The sequence below is a fragment of the Ranitomeya variabilis genome, chromosome 7, assembly GCF_051348905.1.
Source record: "Ranitomeya variabilis isolate aRanVar5 chromosome 7, aRanVar5.hap1, whole genome shotgun sequence".
NCBI lineage: Eukaryota > Metazoa > Chordata > Amphibia > Anura > Dendrobatidae > Ranitomeya > Ranitomeya variabilis.
In genome coordinates, this window is record NC_135238.1 from 7,388,611 (window position 1) to 7,415,250 (window position 26,640).

At 44.0% G+C, this 26,640-nt stretch overlaps 1 protein-coding gene across 1 annotated transcript; it reads right to left on the reverse strand.

Annotated features, from left to right (window-relative positions):
• Positions 1-74: 74 nt before the first annotated feature.
• On the reverse strand, positions 75-24,488 carry LOC143785142 (serine protease 33-like). Its single transcript, XM_077273825.1, has 5 exons — positions 23,520-24,488; positions 14,384-14,588; positions 12,539-12,810; positions 11,978-12,147; positions 75-2,206 (listed from the first exon to the last, which is right to left on the reverse strand). Exons 1-5 carry the CDS (start codon positions 23,560-23,562, stop codon positions 1,928-1,930), a joined length of 969 nt encoding a protein of 322 aa, XP_077129940.1. The 5' UTR covers positions 23,563-24,488; the 3' UTR covers positions 75-1,927.
• Between the last annotated feature and the right edge of the window lie 2,152 nt (positions 24,489-26,640).

The window sequence follows — 26,640 nt, forward strand, 5'->3', positions numbered from 1 at the left end:
GCGCAGGCGCTGGTACAAGACTTTCATAATTTTTCAAGATGGCTGAGTCTACTATTGTTCAATGCAGATGCAAATACAAGAGCCCACTGTACAGGTGCAGGATAAAGTAGCAGAGCCCACTGCACAGGTGCAGGATAAAGTAGCAGAGCCCCAATGGTAATTTAGGCACCGCACGGCCCTTTATAGATATTGCAGATCTTATATTTGCACCTCATATGGCGGCATTAGTTCGGAGCTGGCGTCAGATCATTTTATGTAATATGAAGGTAGAATTTGGGGTATGGGATGAAAGCCGGGCCTGAACTTCGTGGTGGCAGTATGTGGCACCGTGTGTGACTGTTCTGGGGATCATTTATGATTTTTATTGATTCGGTGCAGATTATTATCCTGATTATTACTTGATGATAAACATATTTTGGGGGATTTTTTCGCTTTACTGATTTATGATGTCATTAAATATTATGTATTACTTTCATTTGATTCTTGTGGTTGCCTTTTTGTCGTTGTTTTTCCTGCAGACTTTATGAAGTACAAACATAAAAAAAAAATACTTCTACCCGCATAATACTGACAGGTAATAATTAGCTCTTTTTAATGAAAACAGTTCACACTACTTATCAATAACTGTGGAAGAGATGATAAATTTACCTGCGAGAGATTTCAGTGATTGTCTGCAGTGTTGTGATAATCAACAAGGACTAGAAGCAGCGTCGGAGAGTAAGTAAGGTCTCAGTTATGTTTTGTTTTTCTGCGTCGTTTCAGTATATCGGGCTCCTACCAGTTACATCGCTCCTCTACACAGTGTGTTTATCGCGGGTCAGATGTAGCGTGATATCTGCTCTACCGATTGAGCCATCTAGATACATGAGCCAAGTGTTATAAGTCACTGAGGCAGCCTTCTGGACAGAAATCACTTTATTATTTGTTACATTATATGTCTGTTCATGTTTATTAATTGTTTTCCGCATCAACATTGTTACAAACGTATTTATGTGGCAATCGCATCATCTGGTTGCACTAGTGATCGACTTCATTGTCAACAGGTAGAACTTTGCCATGTGACCTGGTCCTCTATGGTCTGTGCGTTAGTTTCCCCATAGGTTTCTACACTACTCTTGATGGTATCTTCTGCCATAACGCTCTCCCGCCACCGGCTTGTTGTTGCAGATTGCCTTGCAGACCGGTGGTCCCTTCGTTCTACTGTGCTAAATACTAACGTCACAATGGATATGCGCGTATTCATATGTATGGAGTGTGATATTTTAGCCCCATGCTGACCTTTATCTCTCTCTATATATACCATATATATACCATACCATGATACCATAATTTCCCACGGGATCAATAAAGTGTATCGTATCGTATCGTATATATATATTTCTGTTCTTTTCTCCTCTATTTATGACCAGACTTTTCTTAGTGATCACATATCGAGGACGGAGGAAGGCTTCGGTGCCAAACAGAAGAGCGTCACCTGTGTTTGCTCAATGAGAAGTCTTTGTCCTGACTCCTCTTTGTCTGGACTTAGTAGCGCTACAAAAGTTTCCTATTTTTATTCTTTTTTCTTTTTTGGGTGGGGAGATTTGTTGCAGAGTTGAAGATTTCAGGAGAAGGGTCGAATCCATCTGGCACCACACAATCATCTCCGAGTCCCGAAGTTAATTTCAGGGGATAGGTTTTCTTTGAGATTTTGATTTTGGATATCGATGGTGGACGACTAATCTCTAGCGTGAGAATGAAGATATCTGATGAGGTCCGTTCCAAAAATTCAGGAATTATTACATCATTAATGAAAATAGAGCTTGCATTGAACATAACGTACTGGTACTAGTGTTTTCCTCATCCATTCCCTGTTGACACAATGAATATAATCAAGACTTAATAAAATCGATCCTTCTGCAAAATTCCTGATCCTGTACATTATAATCTACAGATATCGGAGCAATGAAACTGTAATGATGAGGAGTGTCAGCAGATAACACGACACGTTCATGTTTCCTTTGCATTTTCCAGGAGGTTGTGGGATGTTGCGCACATTATAGAACTTCAGCTCTGGTATATATGACTGGATCCAGGACTCGTAGGCGGTTACCAGGGTATAGACCCCTGGGCGGTTGGGTAAAGCACATCCAGAACCAAAGCTTACAACACCAGGCTGGTACCAGATGCCGTTGACCTCGGACACGAGAGGTCCTCCGGAGTCTCCCTGAAAGACAATATCTGTGGGCTTAGTGGACAATGAAAAAAGGGATCTTAGTCTTTAGAAGTTAATCTGATCTGGTTCTGGGCACAATTATTGAGTCTGGAAATCAGACAATGACTCCATGCGTTGCCAAACTCAACCCTGAACCATCCGAAAAAGTGAAATTTAAGAGCAAGGAGCAACTTTTACAGCTCAGAAGAGAGAACAGGATCTGCATAAAATGACTTAAAACCAGAAGTATATGTAAGGTTTCCTAAACGGGAGGCTTTACAACAAACATCCCTAAGCAACAAAATGTGTCATCTGGTCACAGAACAGCGGAAGACACTTCCACAATGTGAAGTGTTTGGCAAAAATCATGTATGCTATAACTTTAACAAGTCCCTTTTAGGTAGAAGATCGCCTCATCAGTCAGATCTTGGCTTCCAAGATGATCACCACCAGGCAGTGCAGCGGTGAGTCTGGACCTCATCTTCCCTGCCTTTATTATCCTGCAACACAGGAAAAGCAGGAGATCCATGGCTTACATCTATCACTATGCCAGTATCATGGTCATCTAGGAAGCATGAGGAACAAATGCCCAGTCTAAGCAAGGAAGCTGATGACGGGCACAAGGCATGGTGACTATATATGAGAGATGTCCCAGGGTGGAGGGTCAGTTTAACTGTGCTTCGACTGAAAAATCAACAAATCTTTGAATTAAACCTGAGATGCCCAAGCTTTTGTACAAAACTATAAGATACAACTTTTACATGAAAGAAAAACTTGTGATAGTCATTTCCTGCTCTGGCTAATTAATGAAGATTCCTCAACAAGGTCCCCATCTAACTGAGAATGCCTGAAATGGGTTTTCGAAACCCAAAAAGCCCTTTAAGGCTTCTTTCACACTTACCGGGTTTTTTGCGGCCTGTTATTACGGGCTTTTTTTGCGGGCCGTATCGCCACAACTTTCAAGGTCTGACGCAATAACGGACCACAAAAACCTTGCAGATCGCCGTTTTTCGGGTTTCCAATAGTTTGGAAATAGTATGGGAAAAAAAAACGGCATTCCGCAAAACCAGAAGTCACGGTGCACCGCAAAAACAAGCTTCCATTGTTTTTGCAACTCCATTGAGCTTCAATGGGGGCCGTGTCCATAAGCTGTGAAAAAGATCGAGTAGGCTCGATCTTTTTTCACGGCCATAAATACGGCCCTCACAGCCATACGGCGCAGCGTGAAATTATTGCGGCCCGTTTTTGGGGCCCCATAGAAATCTATTGGGGCCGCAAAAACGGGCCGCAAAATAACGGTATGTATAAAAGAAGCCTAACTGTATTTTAGTTGTAATATCAACTGAACAGTGAATATGGGCAGAGTGTTGCTGACTAAGCCTTGCCTTGCTCTTGTGCCATCTGCCTCCGCCGTGGCCACTATGACTTGAACTGTGGTGGTGACGCAGAAGTTGCATTGCTTTTTTGGCTGTATGTTCAGGTTTTTCCTACTGTTGTAGCACGATGGTAGATTATTTGGGCTGTTCTGTTATGGTCCTGGTGGTTAGGAACACATGAACTGACCTGATAGGTAAACCAGAAATAAAGGACAAGCTCTGGGAATGTGGTAACTTTACTGACCGCAACCCTGATCCTGTCAACACACACTATAGGCAGCCGTGGAGCGTTCCTGACAGGCCTAGACGCCTCTTCACAGCCTGAGAACTAGCTATCCCTAGAGAGAAACAAAGCCTCACTTGCCTCAGAGAAATTTACCCCAAAGTATAGACAGCCCCCCACAAATAATAACGGTGAGTTAAGGGGAAAACACAAACGTAGAAATGAAAACAGGTTTTAGCAAATGAGGCCCGCTAATCACTAAATAGTCAGAAGATAGCAAGGAATCTGTGTGGTCAGTATAAAATACTACAAAAATTATCCACGCAGAGAATACAAAAAACCCCACAACGACTCACGATGTGAGGGGCGCAACTCTGCACCCCAGAGCTTCCAGCTAGCAAGAAAATAGCATATAAGCAAGCTGGACTGAACTCATCATATACTGAGAAACATTTTCAAAAAAACAATGAGCAAAAATGAACTAGCAAGACTTAGCTTCTCCAGGAGGAGACAGGTCACAAGGGAAGTCCCAGAGAGATCTGAACCAGTACTGAATACAACGACAGCAGGCAACAAGTAAAGGTCCAGGTGGAGTTAAATAGGCAGCCAGCATAGCAGAAAACGAGGCAGCTGAAGCCCAGCTACAGACCAGCCGTATCGCTCAAAGCCACCAGAGGGGGCCCAAGAACAGAACTCACAAAGTACCACTCATGACCACAGGAGGGAGCCCGAGAATGGAATTCACAACAGTACCCCTCCTTGAGGAGGGGTCACCGAACCCTCACCAGAGCCCCCAGGCCGATCAGGACGAGCCAAATGAAAGGCACGAACCAAATCGGCCGCATGGACATCAGAGGCGACAACCCAGGAATTATCCTCCTGACCATAGCCCTTCCATTTAAGTCCTGAAGCTTCCGTCTCGAAATACGAGAATCCAAGATCTTCTCCACCACATACTCCAATTCTCCCTCGACCAACACCGGAGCAGGAGGATCAACAGAAGGAACCACAGGCACCACATACCTCTGCAACAATGACCTATGGAACACATTATGAATGGCAAAAGATGCTGGGAGGTCCAAACGAAATGACACAGGGTTGAGGATTTCTGAAATCTTATAAGGACCGATGAAACGAGGCTTGAACTTAGGAGAGGAAACCTTCATATGAACATAATGAGAAGACAACCATACCAAATCCCCCACACGAAGTCGGGGACCCACACAGCGACGGCGGTTAGCAAAGCGCTGAGCCTTCTACTGTGACAACGTCAAATTGTCCACTACGTGGTTCCAAATCTGCTGCAACCTATCCACCACAGAATCCACCCCAGGACAGTCAGAAGGCTCAACCTGACCCGAGGAAAAACGAGGATGAAAACCAGAATTACAAAAAAAAGGCGAAACCAAAGTAGCAGAACTAGCCCGATTATTGAGGGCGAACTCAGCCAATGGCAAAAAAGTCACCCAATCATCCTGATCAGCAGAAACAAAACATCTCAGATACGTTTCCAAGGTCTGATTAGTTCGTTCGGTTTGGCCATTCGTCTGAGGATGGAAGGCCGAAGAAAAAGACAAATCAATGCCCATCTTAGCACAAAAGGACCGCCAAAATCTGGACACAAACTGGGACCCTCTGTCAGACACAATGTTCTCCGGAATACCATGCAAACGAACCACATTCTGAAAAAACAGCGGAACCAAATCAGAGGAGGAAGGCAGCTTAGGCAAGGGCACCAAATGGACCATCTTAGAAAAACGATCACAAACCACCCAGATGACAGACATCCTCTGAGAGACTGGAAGATCCGAAATAAAATCCATGGAAATATGCGTCTAGGGCCTCTTCGGGACAGGCAAAGGCAAAAGCAATCCACTGGCACGAGAACAGCAAGGCTTGGCCCGAGCACAAATCCCACAGGACTGCACAAAGGAACGCACATCCCGCGACAAGGAAGGCCACCAAAAGGACCTAGCCACCAAATCTCTGGTACCAAAAATCCCAGGATGACCCGCCAACACCGAAGAATGAACCTCGGAAATAACTCTACTGGTCCATCTATCCGGGACAAACAGTCTCTCCGGTGGACAACGGTCAGGTCTATCGGCCTGAAATTCCTGCAGCACTCGCCGCAAATCAGGGGAGATGGCAGACAAAATCACCCCCTCTCTGAGGATACCAGCCGGTTCAGAAACTCCCGGAGAGTCAGGCACAAAACTCGTAGAAAGGGCATCAGTCTTCACATTCTTTGAGCCCGGAAGGTACGAAACCACGAAATCGAAACGGGAGAAAAACAGCGACCATCGAGCTTGTCCAGGATTTAACCGCTTGGCAGACTCGAGATAAGTCAAATTCTTGTGATCCGTCAAGACCACCACGAGATGTTTGGCTCCCTCAAGCCAATGTCGCCACTCCTCGAATGCCCACTTCATTGCCAACAACTCCCGATTATCAACATCATAATTCCGCTCGGCAGGCAAAAACTTTCTAGAAAAGAAAGCACATGGCCTCATCACAGAGCCATCAGAGCTTCTCTGCGACAAGACAGCCCCTGCTCCAATCTCAGAAGCATCAACCTCGACCTGAAAAGGAAGAGAGACATCCGTCTGACGCAAGACAGGAGCCGAAGAAACTGACGTTTCAGCTCCTGAAAGGCCTCAACGGCCGCAGGAGACCAATTCGTCACATCAGCACCCTTTTTGGTCAAATCCGTCAAAGGCTTAACCACACTAGAAAAATTAGTGATGAAGCGACGGTAAAAATTAGCAAAGCCCAAGAACTTCTGAAGACTCTTCACCGATGTAGGTTGAGTCCAGTCATAAATGGCCTGGACTTTGACTGGATCCATCTCGATAGTAGAAGGAGAAAAAATGAAGCCCAAAAAGGAAACCTTCTGGACTCCAAAGAGACATTTAGAGCCCTTCACAAACAAGGCATTGGCACGCAGGACCTTACTGTTGTGAATTCCGTTCTCGGGCTCCCTCCTGTGGTCATGAGTGGTACTTTGTGAGTTCTGTTCTTGGGCTCCCTCTGGTGGCTTTGAGCGATACGGCTGGTCTGTAGCTGGGCTCCAGCTGCCTCGTTTTCTGCTATGCTGGCTGCCTATTTAACTCCACCTGGACCTTTACTTGTTGCCTGCTGTCGTTGTATTCAGTACTGGTTCAGATCTCTCTGGGACTTCCCTTGTGACCTGTCTCCTCCTGGAGAAGCTAAGTCTTGCTAGTTCATTTTTGCTCATTGTTTTTTTTTAAATGTTTCTCAGTATATGATGAGTTCAGTCCAGCTTGCTTATATGCTATTTTCTTGCTAGCTGGAAGTTCTGGGGTGCAGAGTTGCGCCCCTCACATCGTGAGTCGGTGTGGGGGGTTTTTGTATTCTCTGCGTGGATAATTTTTGTAGTATTTTATACTGACCGCACAGATTCCTTGATATCTTCTGACTATTTAGTGATTAGCGGGCCTCATTTGCTAAAACCTGTTTTCATTTCTACATTTGTGTTTTCCCCTTAACTCACCGTTATTATTTGTGGGGGGTTGTCTATACTTTGGGGTAAATTTCTCTGAGGCAAGTGAGGCTTTGTTTCTCTCTAGGGATAGCTAGTTCTCAGGCTGTGAAGAGGCGTCTAGGCCTGTCAGGAATGCTCCACGGCTGCCTATAGTGTGTGTTGATAGGATCAGGGTTGCGGTCAGTAAAGTTCCCACATTCCCAGAGCTTGTCCTTTATTTCTGGTTTACCTATCAGGTCAGTTCATGTGTTCCTAACCACCAGGACCATAACAGTACAGCAGGCCGGTAAAGTGTTAATGCATCGCAAAAGAGGGATAAGAGAAGTCCTGAGCTAATTTTTTTTTCTCCTTTGCAGTGTGTTTAGCCTCTCTCCTCCCCTTAATCTCTGGGTGGTTCAGGATTCAGCTGCAGATATGGACATTCAGAGTCTGTCCTCTAGTGTGGATCATCTCACTGCAAGGGTACAAAGCATTCACGATTATGTAGTTCACAGTCCTATGTCAGAGCCTAAAATACCAATTCCTGAGTTGTTCTCTGGAGATAGATCTAAGTTTTTGAATTTCAAAAATAATTGCAAATTGTTTCTTTCTCTGAGACCTCGTTCCTCTGGTGACCCTGTTCAGCAAGTTAAAATTATTATTTCTTTGTTACGTGGTGACCCTCAAGATTGGGAATTCTCCCTGGCGCCAGGAGATCCTGCATTGCTAAATGTGGATGCGTTTTTTCTGGCGCTTGGATTGCTCTATGAGGAACCTAATCTAGTAGACCAGGCAGAAAAGATTTTGCTGGCTCTCTCTCAGGGTCAGGATGAAGCAGAGGTTTACTGTCAGAGGTTTAGGAAGTGGTCTGTGCTCACTCAATGGAATGAGTGTGCCCTGGCAGCGATTTTCAGAAAGGGTCTTTCTGAATCCCTTAAGGCTGTTATGGTGGGGTTCCCCACGCCTGCGGGTCTGAATGAGTCAATGTCTTTGGCCATTCGGATTGATCGGCGTTTGCGGGAGCGCAAACCTGTGCACCATCTGGCGGTGTTTTCTGAGCAGAAGCCTGAGTCTATGCAATGTGACAGGATTCTGACCAGAATTGAATGGCAAAATCACAGACGTCAGAATGGGTTGTGCTTTTACTGTGGTGATTCCACTCATGTTATCTCAGATTGTTCTAAGCGCACAAAAAGGTTCGCTAAGTCTGTCACCATTGGTACTGTACAGCCTAAATTCATTTTGTCTGTTACTTTGATTTGCTCTCTGTCATCCTACTCAGTTATGGCTTTTGTGGATTCAGGCGCTGCCCTGAATTTGATGGATCTGTCATTTGCCAGGCGCTGTGGTTTTATCTTGGAGCCTTTGCAATTCCCTATTCCACTAAAGGGAATTGATGCTACGCCATTGGCAAGAATAAGCCTCAGTACTGGACTCAAGTGACCATGTGCATGACTCCTGCACATCAGGAGGTTATTCGCTTTCTGGTGTTACATAATTTGCATAACGTTGTCGTGTTGGATCTGCCATGGATGCAGGTTCATAATCCAGTCCTGGATTGGAAAGCAATGTCTGTGTCAAGTTGGGGTTGTCAAGGGGTACATGGCGATGTTCCTTTGGTGTCAATTGCTTCTTCTACTCCTTCTGAAGTCCCTGAATTTTTGTCGGATTACCAGGATGTATTTGATGAGCCCAAATCCAGTGCCCTACCTCCTCATAGGGATTGTGATTGTGCTATTAATTTGATTCCTGGTAGTAAGTTCCCTAAGGGTCGACTTTTTAATTTATCTGTACCAGAGCATGCCGCTATGCGGAGTTATATAAAGGAGTCTTTGGAGAAAGGGCATATTCGCCCGTCCTCGTCACCTTTGGGTGCAGGGTTCTTTTTTGTGGCCAAGAAGGATGGTTCTCTGAGACCCTGTATAGATTATCGCCTTCTAAATAAAATCACGGTCAAATTTTAGTACCCTTTGCCTCTGCTGTCCGATCTGTTTGCTCGGATAAGGGGGGCTAGTTGGTTCACCAAGATAGATCTTCGAGGAGCTTATAATCTTGTGCGTATAAAGCAGGGCGATGAATGGAAAACAGCATTTAATACGCCCGAAGGCCATTTTGAGTACTTGGTGATGCCTTTTGAACTTTCTAATGCCCCTTCCGTGTTTCAGTCCTTCATGCACGACATCTTCCGAGAGTATCTGGATAGATTTATGATTGTGTACCTGGATGATATTTTGGTCTTTTCTGATAATTGGGAATCTTATGTGAAGCAGGTCAGGATGGTATTTAAGGTCCTGCTGTACTGTTATGGTCCTGGTGGTTAGGAACACATGAACTGACCTGATAGGTAAACCAGAAATAAAGGACAAGCTCTGGGAATGTGGGAACTTTACTGACCGCAACCCTGATCCTATCAATACACACTATAGGCAGCCGTGGAGCATTCCTGACAGGCCTAGACGCCTCTTCACAGCCTGAGAACTAGCTATCCCTAGAGAGAAACAAAGCCTCACTTGCCTCAGAGAAATTTACCCCAAAGTATAGACAGCCCCCCACAAATAATAACGGTGAGTTAAGGGGAAAACACAAACGTAGAAATGAAAACAGGTTTTAGCAAATGAGGCCCGCTAATCACTAAATAGTCAGAAGATAGCAAGGAATCTGTGCGGTCAGTATAAAATACTACAAAAATTATCCACGCAGAGAATACAAAAAACCCCCACACCGACTCACGATGTGAGGGGCGCAACTCTGCACCCCAGAGCTTCCAGCTAGCAAGAAAATAGCATATAAGCAAGCTGGACTGAACTCATCATATACTGAGAAACATTTTCAAAAAAACAATGAGCAAAAATGAACTAGCAAGACTTAGCTTCTCCAGGAGGAGACAGGTCACAAGGGAAGTCCCAGAGAGATCTGAACCAGTACTGAATACAACGACAGCAGGCAACAAGTAAAGGTCCAGGTGGAGTTAAATAGGCAGCCAGCATAGCAGAAAACGAGGCAGCTGGAGCCCAGCTACAGACCAGCCATATCGCTCAAAGCCACCAGAGGGAGCCCAAGAACAGAACTCACAAAGTACCACTCATGACCACAGGAGGGAGCCCGAGAACGGAATTCACAACACTGTTCACCCTACTTGCTTATGGCTGACACAGGAGAAGTTGGAGCTGATGGTGCTGATTGCAATTTTTGTGCCACCCAAATCTGTGCATGGTTTTCCTCTTATAGTGGGCATCACACTTGCCGGCCACCCAAGATGCGCCCAATGATTCCCTTGAATTGACTCTGGATTACTAGACCCTTCTATCACCTGATGATTCTGTCACTGGTTTTTTCCTCTGACCTTGACCCAACTTGCTTAACCCTTGCATTTTTCTTGACTATCATCCTAATCTCATCCTTGCCTGCTGATTTTATCCTTGGTTCCATCCTTTGGTCCAGATCAGGTTTGCTCACAATCCTACTGGCAACTTGCTCTGCTGAGCAGCAGCTACTCCAAGGATGCAAACCAGGGATCTTTGATTGAGCAAAGGCTAGCTCCATGTACAGGGTGACAGGGGGAACTGTTATGATCCGGTGACCCTGGAGCCGCATGTGACTATCTCTGGAGTTAGTGGTACCTGTACTGACCGCAATCCTAATACTGACACCGCAACTAGAAGTAGCCGTGGGATGTACCTAACATGGCCTAGACACCTCGACACAGCCGGAGGACTAAATACCCCTAAAGATGGAAATGGGAAATCCTATCTTGCCTCAGAGCAGAGCCCCAAAGGATAGGCAGCCCCCCACAAATATTGACTGTGAGTCTAAGAGGAAATACGTACACAGGCAGAAAAGACAGAGTTTAGCAAAAGAGGCACTACTAGCTAAAATAGAAAAGGATAGGACAGAGTACTAAGCGGTCAGTATTAAAACTCTAGAAAAATCCACAGCAGAATATACTATCTACTACACCTTACTAAAGACATAGGATGTATATCTGCATCTCCAAAGAATCCAGCATGACAGAAAAATCCAAACAAAAGTCTAAGCTGGACAAAAACACAATAGATTGCACTGCACATAAAAGCACATTGCATGCGTGCTACAGAGAACAAAACCAGACACTTATCTTAGCTGAAATGACAGCAGGGCCAGTGGAGCCAGACAGAGATGCAATCCCTCCAAGATACAATGGACAACTGTCAGGGATTGAAGGATCCTACAAACCTAAATACCTAATAGAACTGCAATAAGCAGAAACACCTGCCCAGATTACAATCCAGAGACCACTGCACTACCACTAGCAACCACCGGAGGGAGCCCAAGAGCAGAATACACAACAGGGAACCCTAGAGCATTCCCTAGGACCTGTACTGTCTGTTTAAGTCCCTCTAAGAGTTGCCAGATGCTGTATACAGAATAATTACGTCCTAATATATCACACAGTTATGTAGGTTAAAAAAGACTCATGTCCATCAAGTTCTTCCTTTCTCCTCCAGTTCTAACTTCCTTATCACTATTTATAACCAACAATGACATATTGTAAATGCTGATACAGTGTCGGCCATTACCACCTCTCGTGGTCGGACACTCCGCAGTCTGACTACTCTAACTGATGCTCAAACTTTTTCATGCAACTGCAAAATACCGGTCAATAATTACTGGAAATATCTCCATTATTATAAACGAAGACCTATAAAGCATCAGCCCCTCACCTGGCAGGAGTCTTTCCCTCCTTTGGAATATCCGGCACATATCATGGTGTTATAGATTATGGTAACAAAATTGCTGATCCCTGAGTTTTCGTGATACATCTTGTCACACGTCTTGTAGTCAATTAGTGGAAGCATCACCTTCTGAAGAGTCAGCGGGGACGGCAGGCTCACTGAGGAGATAAGAAGTCACGTTAATCTGTCATTTATCTTCTTGTTATTAACAGTTTACACGTTGTTGGATCATGTAGGACAGGGGTCTGCCCAGTCAGAACAAACATAACATCTTACTGACCCCTTGGTCCATGTGGCTACAGAGATCATTGGTTATATGTGGTCAATTAAGAAAAGGTGCAGCACAAAACGAGAAGAACTAATGAAGGGTAGATCACCAAGGATGATTGTTGAGCAGATCGCCCATCATACTAGAGACTTTTCTAAGGATCATCTCAAGAGTCTATATTTTTTCTATCGCTGTCATTCTCGTCATCATTGTCATCACCCATATAGTCACCATCATCCAGATAATTCCAATCATCACAGCTATTCACTTCATCCTCTCACCTCCTGAATAAATATTTCCCCAGCCGGTGACCCAGGACTCCATGCCACATGGGAAGGAGACAGAGGCAGAGGGTAGACAGATGGGCATGACGTAGCTGGTGTAGTTGACTGGACTGGACAGCAGCAGCAGAGCGATGTCTCCTTCTTTTGTTGTAGTTGAGTACAGGTAATAACGAATAATCCTTAACACAGAACTATCGATGGTCTGAGATCCTACAACTTGGAGTTGGTGGGCGCCCAACCGCACTAAATAGTTCCTAGAGTTGATATCCCTGTGAAGCAAAGAATATGATCAGAGGTTATAAGAGCCAAGGAAAAATACGTCTAGAGACCATATCTCAGCCCATGTCTGACCAAACATGACACCCAAACATGACACCACTACTCAATTGTCATGTAATGTTCTTCTCCAAATGTAAGCGGTTGGAAGAGGTTCACATTGCTTCTTTCTTGCCTTTCCTCTTGACTAGACACATCCCAAGATCAGGGCATGAAATAGCTTTGAAATAATACTCTGTTGGGAGCAGTTTATGCTCTTAACTTATTTCCTCTTTTGTTTTTTTTTAACCTGCCATGCGGTTCCAGGGATATGGGCCTTTTTATTTAGTGCTAGTTCTATGGTCTTGTCCAAGAGGGCGTGTTTTACCAGATTGTTTATGGGTGTGAACAGGGAGGAAGCCAGCTCACCAAAACAACCTATTTTCTTCCACGAGACAGCGTCCCTGCCAGCGACAAAAGCAGCCACGGTAAAGTAACAAGGGTCAGCTCCATGGACAAAACCTTCAGCTTTATTTATGTAGAATTAAAACATTCTTACATCCACATGTTGTCCATTAGCAAAACCATAACGCTCTCATGATGCGCACTGCATGATGGCGAGGTACATCGTGTGCACCAGAGACGCGTGGTCTTTGCTTATGGACAGTAACAATGTTACAACTCCACATTACTATACCCTCTCTGTGGGTATGTCTTTAGGCTGCCACGGATAATTAGCCTGTGAGCCACACCCTCTTGGAAAGAACAAATAAAAATAGTACTAAATGTAAAGGTTTTATTTCTGGAAATGTACTGTGGGTTTTAAGAAAAACAAAATCCAGCCCACGGCGGATACTGTATTCACTATAGTTTATCATGAGAAAGGTACATGGGGTGATTGATGGGGGGAAGGAGGCAGGACATGAGATTCTTATGTATTTATATATATCTGTAAAGAGGAAGGAATGGAAGGAAAGGGAAGGAAGTAAAGGAAAGGAATGATGGAAGGAAAAGGAAACATAGGAAGGAAAGGAAGGATAGAGAAGAAGGAAGGAAGAGAAGAAAGGAAGAAAGGAAAGAGAGGGAAGGGAAGGAAAGGAAGGAAGAAAGAAATGGAAGGAAGGAAGGGAAGGAAGGAAAGGAAAGAAGGTAGGAAGTAAAGGAAAGGAAGAACGGAAGGGAAAAGAAATGTAGGAAGGAAAGGAAGGATAGAGAAGAAGGAAGGAAGGCAAGGAAGGAAGGAAGGCAAGGAAGGAAAGGAAAGGAAGGAAGGGAAGTAAGGAAGGAAAGGAAGGAGGGAACTAAAGGAAGGACGGAAGGGAAAGGAAACATAGGAAGGAAAGGAAGGATAGAGAGGAAGGAAGGAAGGCAAAGAAGGAAGGAAGGAAAAGAAAGTGAAGGGAAGGGAAGGAATGAAAGAATGAAAGGAAGGAAAGAGAAGAAGGGAAGGAAAGGAATGGAAAGTAAGGAAGAAAGGAAAGGAAATAAAGGAAGGAAGGAAATAAGGAAGGAAGGAAAAGAGAGCATAAAGACATAAATCATTCAGAATGATGTGGACCTACACATATAAATATACCCGGCACTTACTTATCAAAGCAGTGGGCAGCGGTCAGCACCCACTGGGATGCGATCAGGGAGCCTCCACATATGTGGTAGTAGCTTCCCTGTATCCGGTACAGCAGACTCACTTGCCACGGCCATTCTCCCTGCACAGCGTTTGTACCACCAACTATCTTCCCGTTGATCTGCGGGGAGCCACAGACAGGGCCGCCATCGGCAGAGCTGGGTGTAGCTGGAAGGAAAGATTTCTATAAATCAGTACATTTTTACCTTTTTTTAGATTTATGTATTTTACACTTTTGTTATATTTTTATACGGACTCATTAGATCGTATTTTCTCATCACTTTTTTATCTTTTATTTTTCTGTTTTCTGGTCTTACACAAATGAAGGATCAAATGGGATTTATTCTTTTTTACCTTTGTCTTTATTAAGATAAAAAAGAAAATAAATCATACATTGGGGTAGAATCATACATTGGGGGCTTTACCCGAGGCTCCCGTCTCTGCTATGTTGTAGGTGGCCCAATTGGACCTTTACATGCTTACATTTTTTAAATCATGCCTTGTTCAGTAAGATGCCACTTTATAGAGGCGTATGGAAGCATTATTTCTAGGGGAGGATTTCTGCAGGATACAGTGTTATCTGGAGGCACCATACAATGGCAGATATTGGTCTCCTTAGCACAGAACCAGACATTTCTGGTGACACTGTGGAGCCTCGGGGCATAAGACAGCACAGGAACGCCTCCGGCTCTCATCACTGAACCCTAACAAACACCACACTTGAAGTTGAATTGTCAATTCAGAATTAATTTGCACATTGCATTCCAGGCATGATGCATGTACAGTATCTCCCCGAGGTCATTGCCCACAGTGGGAGACATTCAGTGTGTAGGAAACACCCGAAGGGCAATAGTAGGACTTACCTGTTTCCCGAAATAACTCAACCCAACAGTCAACACCAAAGTGGAAGCGTCTGGGAAGGTTTGATGATGAGAACACAGCCCTGTATTGGCTTCCTTGGTCAATAAGTTCATTGTGAATCTCAATACTGGAAAACCTCTAATTTCCCAGAGAAGACACATGTAACACTCTGAGTTCTCCTTGAAGGGTAAGGAACCCATTTTAGGTTCTTTAAGGCAATCACACCCTTAGTGTTCAACTGACCTCAAACTATCTGGCTGGGGGAAAAAGGATTGTGACTAGGGTTAACCAACAGTGCATTCGATAACACTCTCGAGTAAGAAACCTTTTAGGCTACTTAAGTTGAAAAAGTGTAATCTACTATATAATTGTCTAAGGGTCACTTCCGTCTTTCTGTCTGTCTGTCTTTCTGTTTGTCTGTCTGTCTGTCACGGAAATCCCAAGTCGCTGATTGTTCGCGGCAAAACGGCCACGACCAATCAGCAACGGGCACAGTCCGGCGATGAAATGCCCGTTCCCTACTCCCCTGCCGTTAGTGCCCCGTCCATACTCCCCTCCAGTCAGCGCTCACACAGGGTTAATGGCAGCGTTAACGGACCGCGTTATGCCGCAGTGTAACGCACTCCGTTAACGCTATTAACCCTGTGTGACCAACTTTTTACTATTGATGCTGCCTATGCAGCATCAATAGTAAAAAGATCTAATGTTAAAAATAATAATAATAAAAAAAATCATTACATACTCACCTTCTGGCGTCTTTCCCGCACCTCGCAACACTCCGTCCGGTCCATGCATTGCGGTATCGCAAGATCAAGACGTAGCGGTCTCGCGAGACCACTACATCATCATCTCCCGAGACCGCAATGCACTCTTGGGACCGGAGCGTCTCAAGGAGCATCGGTAAACGCCTCGGCTGGATCCGGGGGCCGACGGTGGGTAAGTATATAACTATTTTTTATTTTAATAGTTTTTTTAACAGGGATATGGTGCCCACATTGCTATATAATACGTGGGCTGTGTTATATACTGTGTAGGCTGTGTTATGTACTACATCTCTGTGCTATATACTATGTGGGCTGTGCTATATACTACATGGCTGTGGTATATATTACGTGGCTGGGCAATATGCTACATCGCTGTGCTCTATACTACGTGGCCTGTGCTATATACTACATGGCTGTGCTATATACTGCATGGGCAGTGTTATATACTATGTCTCTGTGCTATATACTACGTGGCTGTGCTATATACTATGTGGCTGGGAAATATACTACGTGTCTGTGCTATATACTATGTGGCTGGGCAATATACTACGTGGCTGGGCAATATTCTACGTGTCTGTGCTATATACTACGTGTCTGGGCAATATACTACATGGCTGGGCAATATACTACGTGTCTGGGCAATATACTACGTGGCTGGGCAATGTACTACGTGTCTGGGCAATATACTATGTGGCTGGGCAATATACTATGTCTCTGTGCTATATGCTACGTGGCTGGGCAATATACTACGTGGCTGGGCAATATAATATGTGACTGGGCAATAAACTACGTGGCTGTGCAATATGTTACATGGCTCGGCAATATACTACGTGTCTGTGCTAGTTACTACGTGGGCTGTGCTATATACTACATGACTGGGCAATATACTACGTGGCTGGGCATTATACTACATGGCAGTGCTATTTACTATGTGGGCTGTGTTATATACTATGTGGCTGGGCAATATAGTACGTGTATGTGCTATATACTATGTGTCTGTGCTATATACTACGTAGCTGGGCAATATACTACGTGGCTGGGCATTATAGTACGTGTCTGTGCTATATACTATGTGTCTGTGCTAAATACTATGCAGCTGGGCAATATACTACGTGGCTGGGCAATATGCTACATGGCTGGGCAATTGTTGTGAATTAGACTTTTTGGCTCCCTCTTGTGGTTACTAGTGATATTACTCTGGGAGTTTCTTCCCTCAGTTTGCACCCACCTGGGCCGTTAGTCCAGGGGTGTTGCTATATAAACTTCCTGGATCCTTAGTCCAGTGCCTGGCATCGTTGTAATCAGGTCCTTTCTGTTTGCTCCTATCTGCTGGTCCCGGTTCGTGCTAAATTAAGCTAAGTCCTGCTTCTTTGTTTTTTGGGTTATTTGCTTGCTCTCATTTTTGTCCAGCTTGTACTAAATGTGATTCCTGACCTTGCTGGAAGCTCTAGGGGGCTGGTGTTCTCCCCCCCGGGCCGTTAGACGGTTCGGGGGTTCTTGAATTTCCAGCGTGGATATTTTTGATAGGGTTTTTGCTGACCATATAAGTTATCTTACTATATTCTGCTATTAGCTAGTGGGCCTCTCTTTGCTAAATACCTAGCTCATTCTTACGTTTGTCTTTTCCTCTTACCTCACCGTTATTATTTGTTGGGGGCTTGTATCCAACTTTTGGGGTCTTTTCTCTGGAGGCAAGAAAGGTCTTTCTTTTCCCTTCTAGGGTTAGTTAGTTCTCCGGTTGGCGCAAGACGTCTAGAATCAACGTAGGCACGTTCCCCGGCTGCTGTTATTTGTGGTGCTAGGATTAGATATATGGTCAGCCCAGTTACCACTGCCCTATGAGCTGGTTTTTGTGTTTGCAGACTTAGTAAATATTTCTGAGACCCTCTGCCATTGGGGTCATAACAGTAGCTGGGGAATTGAGGATTAATAGCATGTAGATTTCTGAATGTGTGGTAGGTAGGAGAGTGCTGGGGTGGGCGAGGAATTGTGAGTGTGAAGGAGAGAATGTTGTGGTCAGAGAGGGGAAGTGGTGAGTTATCGAGGTGGGGAATTGAACAGAGCCGGACAAAGACCAGGTCCAGGGTGTTACCGTCTTTGTGTGTTTCAGAGGTTGAGAGCTGTGAGAGGCCGAGAGAAGTGGTTAGTGATAGAAGCTGGGATGCAGATGTGGACGTGGGGCTGTTAATGGGAATGTTGAAGTCTCCCAGGATAAGGGTTGGTAATTCTGAGGACATGAAGTGCGGCAGGAAGAAGGCAATTTAGGCAAAGGTACCAAGTGGACCATTTTAGAAAACCGGTCACAAACCACCTAGATGACAGACATCTTCTGAGAAACAGGAAGATCAGAAATAAAATCCATGGAAATATGCGTCCAGGGCCTCTGAGGGATAGGCAAAGGCAAAAGCAACCCACTAGCACGAGAACAGCAGGGCTTAGCCCGGGCACAGGTCCCACAGGACTGCACGAAGGAACGCACATCCCTGTTATGACCCCAATGGCAGAGGGTCACAGAAATATTTACTAAGTCTGCAAACACAAGAACCAGCTCATAGGGCAGTGGTAACTGGGCTGACCATATATCTAATCCTAGCACCACAAATAACAGCAGCCAGGGAACGTGCCTACGTTGATTCTAGACGTCTCGCGCCAGCCGGAGAACTAACTAACCCTAGAAGGGAAAAGAAAGACCTTTCTTGCCTCCAGAGAAAAGACACCAAAAGTTGGATACAAGCCCCCAACAAATAATAACGGTGAGGTAAGAGGAAAAGACAAACGTAAGAATGAGCTAGGTATTTAGCAAAGAGAGGCCCACTAGCTAATAGCAGAATATAGTAAGATAACTTATATGGTCAGCAAAAACCCTATCAAAAATATCCACGCTGGAAATTCAAGAACCCCCGAACCGTCTAACGGCCCGGGGGGAGAACACCAGCCCCCTAGAGCTTCCAGCAAGGTCAGGAATCACATTTAGTACAAGCTGGACAAAAATGAGAGCAAGCAAATAACCCAAAAAACAAAGAAGCAGGACTTAGCTTAATTTAGCACGAACAGGGACCAGCAGATAGGAGCAAACAGAAAGGATCTGATTACAACGATGCCAGGCACTGGACTAAGGATCCAGGAAGTTTATATAGCAACACCCCTGGACTAATGGCCCAGGTGGGTGCAAACTGAGGGAAGAAACTCCCAGAGTAATATCACTAGTAACCACAAGAGGGAGCCAAAAAGTCTAATTCACAACAGGCAATATACTACACGGCTAGGCAATATACTATGTGTCTGTGCTATTTACTACGTGGCCTGTGCTATATACTACATGGCTGGGCAATATACTATGTGGCTGGGTATTATACTACGTGGCAGTGCTATTTACTACGTGGGCTATGTTATATACTATGTGGCTGTGCTATATACTACGTTGCTGTGCTAAATGCTACGTGGCTGTGCTATATACTACGTGTCTGTGCTATTTACTATGTGGGCTGTGCTATATACTACGTGGCTGGGCAATATACTACATGGCTGTGCTATATACTACGTGGGCTGTGCTATATACTACGTAGGCTGCGCTATATACTACGTAGGCTATGTTATACGCTACTTGGCTGTGCTATATTTCTCTGCTGTATCTGTGCATCATGAATCGTGGTATGTGTTAAAGAGGGGGGCCCACTGAGACTCTTTCGCCCGGGGCCCTCAAAAACCTGGATCCGGCCCTGGCTTCACTGATTGGTCACGCCCGGCCGCGAACAATCAGCGACAGGCACAGTCTGGCGCAGAATTTGAACCACGCTTCGCTAATTGGTCGCGGCCAGCCGAATCCTGTGCATAAATTGCATTATTCTGAAAACTTCATAAATAAACTACATACATATTCTAGAATACCCGATGCGTTAGAATCGGGCCACCATCTAGTATATCATAAAAATGTTCCTCCAATGTAATAAAAAATCAGACAGATGTAAACACACAATAAATATTTCCTTGAAATACACAACTATACAATAAAAATAAAATATAAAAGTTAATAGTAAAAACAAGGAACAATGAAAGCAAGGGGAGGCCGATGAGAGACACAAAATAATGGAAATAAGATAACAATACTAAAGGGACTTACTGAATGGCTGAATAATACTAGGGAGTAATGATAACAGGTATGTACAGTATCTATTCTAGAATATGTATGTAGATAATGTGTGCAACCTGCAAAGCGCTGCGGAATATGTTAGCACTATATAAAAATAAAGATTATTAAAAATAAAGACTATTATTATTATGTAGTTTATTTATGAAGTTTTCAGAATAATGCAATTTATACAAAGGATTCGGCCAGCCGGCCGCGACCAATTAGCGAAGCGTGGTTCAAATTCCGCCTGTCGCTGATTGTTCACGGACGGGCATGACCAATCAGTGAAGCCAGGGCCGGCTCCAGGTTTTTGAGGGCCCCGGGCAAAAGAGTCTCAGTGGGCCCCCCTCTTTAACACATACCACGATTCATGATGCACAGATACAGCAGAGAAATATAGCACAGCCAAGTAGCGTATAACATAGCCTACGTAGTATATAGCACAGCCCACGTAGTATATAACACAGCCACGTAGTATATAACACAGCCACGTAGTATATAGCACAGCCATGTAGTATATTGCCCAGCCACATAGTATATTGCCCAGCCACGTAGTATATTGCACAGCCCACATAGTAAATTGCACAGACATGTAGTATATTGCCCAGCCACGTAGTATATTGCCCAGCCACGTAGTATATTGCACAGCCGCGTAGTATATAGCACAGCCCATGTAGTAAATAGCACAGACACGTAGTATATTGCCCGGCCACATAATATATTGCAGCCACGTAGTATATTGCCCAGCCACATAGTATATTGCCCAGCCACGTAGTATATTGCCCAGCCACGTAGTATATTGCACAGCCACGTAGTATATAGCACATACACATAGTATATTGCACAGCCACGTAGTATATAGCACAGCCACGTAGTATATAGCACAGACATAGCATATAACGCTGCCTATGCAGTATACAACACAGGCCACGTAGTATAGAGCACAGCGATGTAGCATATTGCCCAGCCACATAATATATACCACAGCCACGTAGTATATAGCACAGCCCACATAGTATATAGCACAGAGATGTAGTATATAACACAGCCCACACAGTATGTAACACAGCCCACATAGTATATAGCAATGTGGGCACCATATCCCTGTTAAAAAAATAATTAAAATAAAAAATAGTGATATACTCACCTTCTGTTGGCCCCGGATCCAGCCCAGGCGTTTACCGATGCTCCTCGCAACGTTCAGGTCCCAAGAGTGCATTGCGGTTTCGCGAGATGATGACGTAGCGGTCTCGCGAGACCGCTACGTCATCATCTCGCGAGACCGCAATGCATGCTCCGGTCACCGGAGCGTCGCAAGGAGCGGGAAAGGCCTCGGCTGGATCTGGGAGCCGACTAATGATTTATAGTGATGTATAATGATTTTTTATTTTTTAAATTATTTTTAACATTAGGTCTTTTTACTATTGATGCTGCATAGGCAGCATCAATAGTAAAAAGTTGGTCACACAGGGTTAATAGCGGCGTTAATGGAGTGTGTTACATCGCGGCATAACGCGGTTCGTTAATGCAGCCATTAACCCTGTGTGAGCGCTGACTGGAGGGGAGTATGGACGGGGCACTAACGGCAGGGGAGTAGGGAGAGGCCATTTTGCCGCCGGACTGTGCCCGTCGTTGATTGGTCGTGGCCGTTTTGCCGCGACCAATCAGCGACTTGGGATTTCCGTGACAGACAGAAAGACGGAAGTGACCCTTAGACAATTATATAGTATATATCCACAAAGTTAACTACAATGCATTTCTACAAGTTATATATAGAGAGATTTGATGCAATGTAATACAGAAAAAAGTAAAATCAATAGTGAAAAAATAAAGTTACATTTTAATCAGACATACACAAAAAATAATAGTAGACTGTGTTCCTTCATCGGCATCCACCTCGGACCCCGGGACAGTGAGCTTGTTCTCTGGTCTATAACTCTTATCTCTCTTCTCCCGAAGGATCTTCCAAGTTCATTTATAACCAGATCAGTTCAGCATTACAGACCAGAATTACTGGCGATTCTCTGGTAACTCATTCTGCAGTCTGCCATGTACAGTGATACACAGAGGATGGAGAAGAGACATAAGTGTTACAGGCCTGAACCAGCTCAAGAACGGATTCACAGTACCGTAACTTATTCTGCATTCCACTATGTACTATGATGCCCAAAGGATGTAGAAAACTACGTGTCAGCAAATTTGTAATTTGTAACCAATTATACAGGCAATTAAGAAAGAACAAATTTCTCCAAAGGCATCTACATCCTTTAACTCTATTAATTCTTCTTTAGTAGGGGAGTTTTAGAGCTCGAGACAAACAAAGCTCAGAGACCATTGTAATTTATAGAAGAATTAATCTGCACTTTTTAAATTAAAAATAGCATTCAAAGTTTTTTGTGGTGGGATAACCTTATAAAAAAGTATAGCCAGTACTTAAAGGGATGGCAAAAATTCCCTATCCATCCATCACCCTCCCAAAATGAGCAGAAAATGATCAAAACGTGATAACAATAATTTATAGTTAATATGAGGACACCCTTCAGGACAGTATTGTAGGACGGCTGAGATGGAGCAGATGTCTCCTGAGAAGCCATTGGTTTCAATTTTAGATGTGGCCCTTGACTTCCTCATACCAAGTCTTCTACTTGGATCCCAGATGATCAGACCAAGGTTTTATCTTATTCTCCTTACATTTTGCCCCGGTTGAATGGAGAAGACATTTTTTTTACCCACAAGAGTAAAAAGATAGAAGAGGAAGGAACCTGATCATGAACATGAAACTTGAAAGCCCCAATGAAGAGTAGGACATTTGTAGAAGAATTACTCTTATTTGGCCATCGGAACGGACCTGACAGCAGGACCTGATGGTATTCAGCATGCAACTGTAATATGTAGCTTACAAGATTCCCCACTTACCTTCCTAAAATAAGTAGGAAATGAGCAAATAGTGGGACAAATAATTTATAGTTGATATGTGGACATCCCTTGAGGGCAGTATTGTAAGATGGCTGAGTCAGGGTAGACTTCTTGAGAAAACCGTCGGTGGCAATTTTAGATGTGGGTCCTTGACTTCATTAAAACAAGTCTTCTATGTGAATCCCAAATAATCAGACCAAGGTTTTATTTTATTCTTCTTATATTTTGACCCATTTGAATGAAGAAGACATTTTTACCCAGAAGAGTAAAAGGAAATAAGAAGAAGGAACCTGATCATGAACATGAAGCTTGAAAACCCTAATGAAGGACATGACATTTGTAGAAGGATTACTCCTATTCGGCCATCAAAACGGACCTGACAGCAGGACCTGATGGTATTCAGGGTGCAAACTGTAACACATAACTTACCAAGGTGCAGAAATATAAGCGCCCCAAGAATCCTCAGCTCCATACTCTTCTGTCTGGTTGATCTGATCGAGATACCCGTTTTATAGAGGTTTCATTTCTAATCATTACATAGGGAAAGCCCAATTACTTAGTAACTGATAGTTTACATAACAAAGTATAAAAACTCATCAATCACTTCAGGCTATAGAAAAAGCAATAACAGGAAACACTAAAGAAAATTCTCTAATCTCAATCATCACAATGTAGATCATAAGATACACAGCGCTGCCGAGAAACTAGCAAAACAATGACGGACGCAAAATCTATTAATCCAAGGTGTTGTGTGTGCCGAGCCTCGCGTCAGGCCAAGAATTCACAAAACCATCTCCTAACCTTCAAACAGCGCACTGCACGTCACAGGAAGAAACCTTCAGATTTTGCTTTTTCAGCATTTTTACTCAGGCTCTCTCGTAGTCATAGAGAAGGATGGATGAAAGTGGGGGGAAATGTACCTTCTAATACTAGGAATAGTAGGAACAAGGAGGGCGGATCATCAAGGCTCCTCCACCAGAGATCTACAGAAATGTGGAAAGGAAAAACAACAGAAAAGAGTAAAGGAGGCAGATACATAATACATGGAATGGAGGAACCAGAAAACAAAAAGGGGGACGGTCTCACAGGCTGAACTGATGACAAATGAAACTTTTTGGAAGTTAAGGCTTCTTTCACACTAGCGTCAGGCTCGGCCCGTCGCAGTGCGTCGGGCCGAGGTCACCGACGCTAGCGTTCTATACGCCGCACAACGGGGGCAGAGGATGCATTTTTCCAGCGCATCCGCGGCCCCATTGTGATGTGCGGGGAGGTGGGGGCGGAGTTCCGGCTGCGCATGCGCGGTCGGAAAAAGCGGACCGTCGGCAGCAAAAAACGTTACATGTAGCGTTTTTTTGTGCCGACGGTCCGCCAAAGCACAACGCATCCATTGCACGACGGATGCGACATGTGGCAATCTGTCGCAATGCGTCGCCTAATGTTAGTCTATGGGGAAAGAACGCATCCTGCAATCACTTTTGCAGGATGCTTTTTTTCGGCAAAACGACGCATTGTGGCGGATCGCAAAAAACGCTAGTGTGAAAGTAGCCTTAAATAAAACTTTTGCAAACTTTTTTTGTCCCTTAAACTCCCTTCACACAGTCTTTGTTCTGAGACCCCCACCGATTGCTGAAAAGACTCCAAAGTGGCGCACAGCTCTGTGCAGAGGACAGATTCAATAGAAAGTCTGGCTGTACTCTACAGAGTTTTTGAGCGACTATGGAGGGGTCTTTTGAGCGACTATAGAGGGGTCTTTAGAGAGACTATGGAGGGGTCTTTTGAGCGACTATGTAGTGGTGTTTGAGAGACTATGGCGGTCTAAAAATCTGAAACACCAAGAGAATTATAAAGACAAAAAAATAAAAGTTTTTGCAAACGTCTAGTTATAATTCAAAGGAGAAATCCAGGAAAAATTATTTTCTGGTATGTTAGGTAAAAGTTCATAGTTGTTATTGGTGAAATTGTAGTTTTTGGATTTGCACCAACTTCCGACTGGAGAGAAAAGTTAAAGGAGATATTTAGTTTATTAAAATTAATGCCACAGTTGCATAGACTTTAATATAATAAAATAGGTATTTTGTAGCTACTAAATCACTTTTGGCTCCAGCATTATTTCTTCACTGCACCAGCAGTGATGCCGAGGTAGACAACACAAGATCGGTGAGCCCAGTGATTGTCTGCAGTGGTCATATGTTGTGAACATGTCACTAATATGGCCCTGAGAGCAGTGAGGTGGTTCTGGAGCCTGTCAGCAATTCTCATAAATTTCCATTAAATATTTTGTAACCAATGTCAAGGTAGATCCGGTAATCATCACCAGTATGAACCAATATAATTGTCTGTCATGGTCCATACAAAAAACTCAGTTTGATGATTCATGTCAAAAGAACTATGAAAACAAAGTCTCAACAGAGCGGAAATCCTTCTTCATTCACCCATTTCCATGTCATTCCCCAGGCACACAACGTCAACGCTCAGGACTGAATTCCTTCAACAGAAATATTAAAAAAAAATTATTGTTTTTTTTAATCTAAATTAAATGTATCATTCTTGTTTTTTTTTGTTGTTAGAAAAATGTTATATTATTAAATGTTTAGATACAAAAATGTTAAAAACAATTTTATACAAATGATTTGTTCCTAAAGACGAGCGGCTAGTGAGGCCGTAATAATGAGAAGTGTCATCAGATAACTTGACGCGTTCATGTTCCCTCTACATTTTTGGGAAGGCTGTGGGATATCGGTCACATTTTGGAAGTTGAGATCAGGTATGTATGACTGGATCCAGGACTGGTAGGCGGTTACCAGGGTGTAGACACCGGGGCGGTCGGGTAAAGCACATCCAGCTCCAAAGCTCACAATCCCAGACTGGTACCAGACACCATTGACCTTGCACACGAGAGGTCCTCCGGAGTCTCCCTGAAAGACAACATCTATGGGCTTAGTAGAAGTAGAGATAAACTATAAAAGATAGCAAGCAGGTAAAAGCTATACATTTTCCACCACATTGGAATAAAGAGATTTTCCACTTTCTATAACCCCAAAGGCAGTAGAAGCCATTGTTACCAGATCCATGGAGATAAGACCACCGACACCCCCATTGATGAGCTAACGGAAGGGGTTGCGGCACCCGGGTGACACAGCTGTGCCTGGTATTACAATTTAGTTAAAATTATACCAATAACAATGTCCCATGAAACCTTTCATTCCCCTACAGTGCCTGTCCTTGGAAATAAAAGATCTACATGGTGACTATTGGAAGGTTATCCATACAAAACATGGACAGTCTTCCAGGGAAAGACATTTCTTGTTGACAATATCGGCCTTGCTTAAATAAGACATAGTACAGACTTCGGAATCATCAGACTTTATAGGGAGCTTTGAAATGTTTTTTTTCTAAGCTCAACAACCACTTTAACTTGTGCACAAAACTGTAAGTCTATGGTCAAGATCACGTTACCGTGCATGGACCATTCACTGGGGCCAAGTGCAGCTCCAAGAGCAGTTTTATCCGCTAATGGTGGCCGCATACTGTGATGTTTTTTCTCACATGG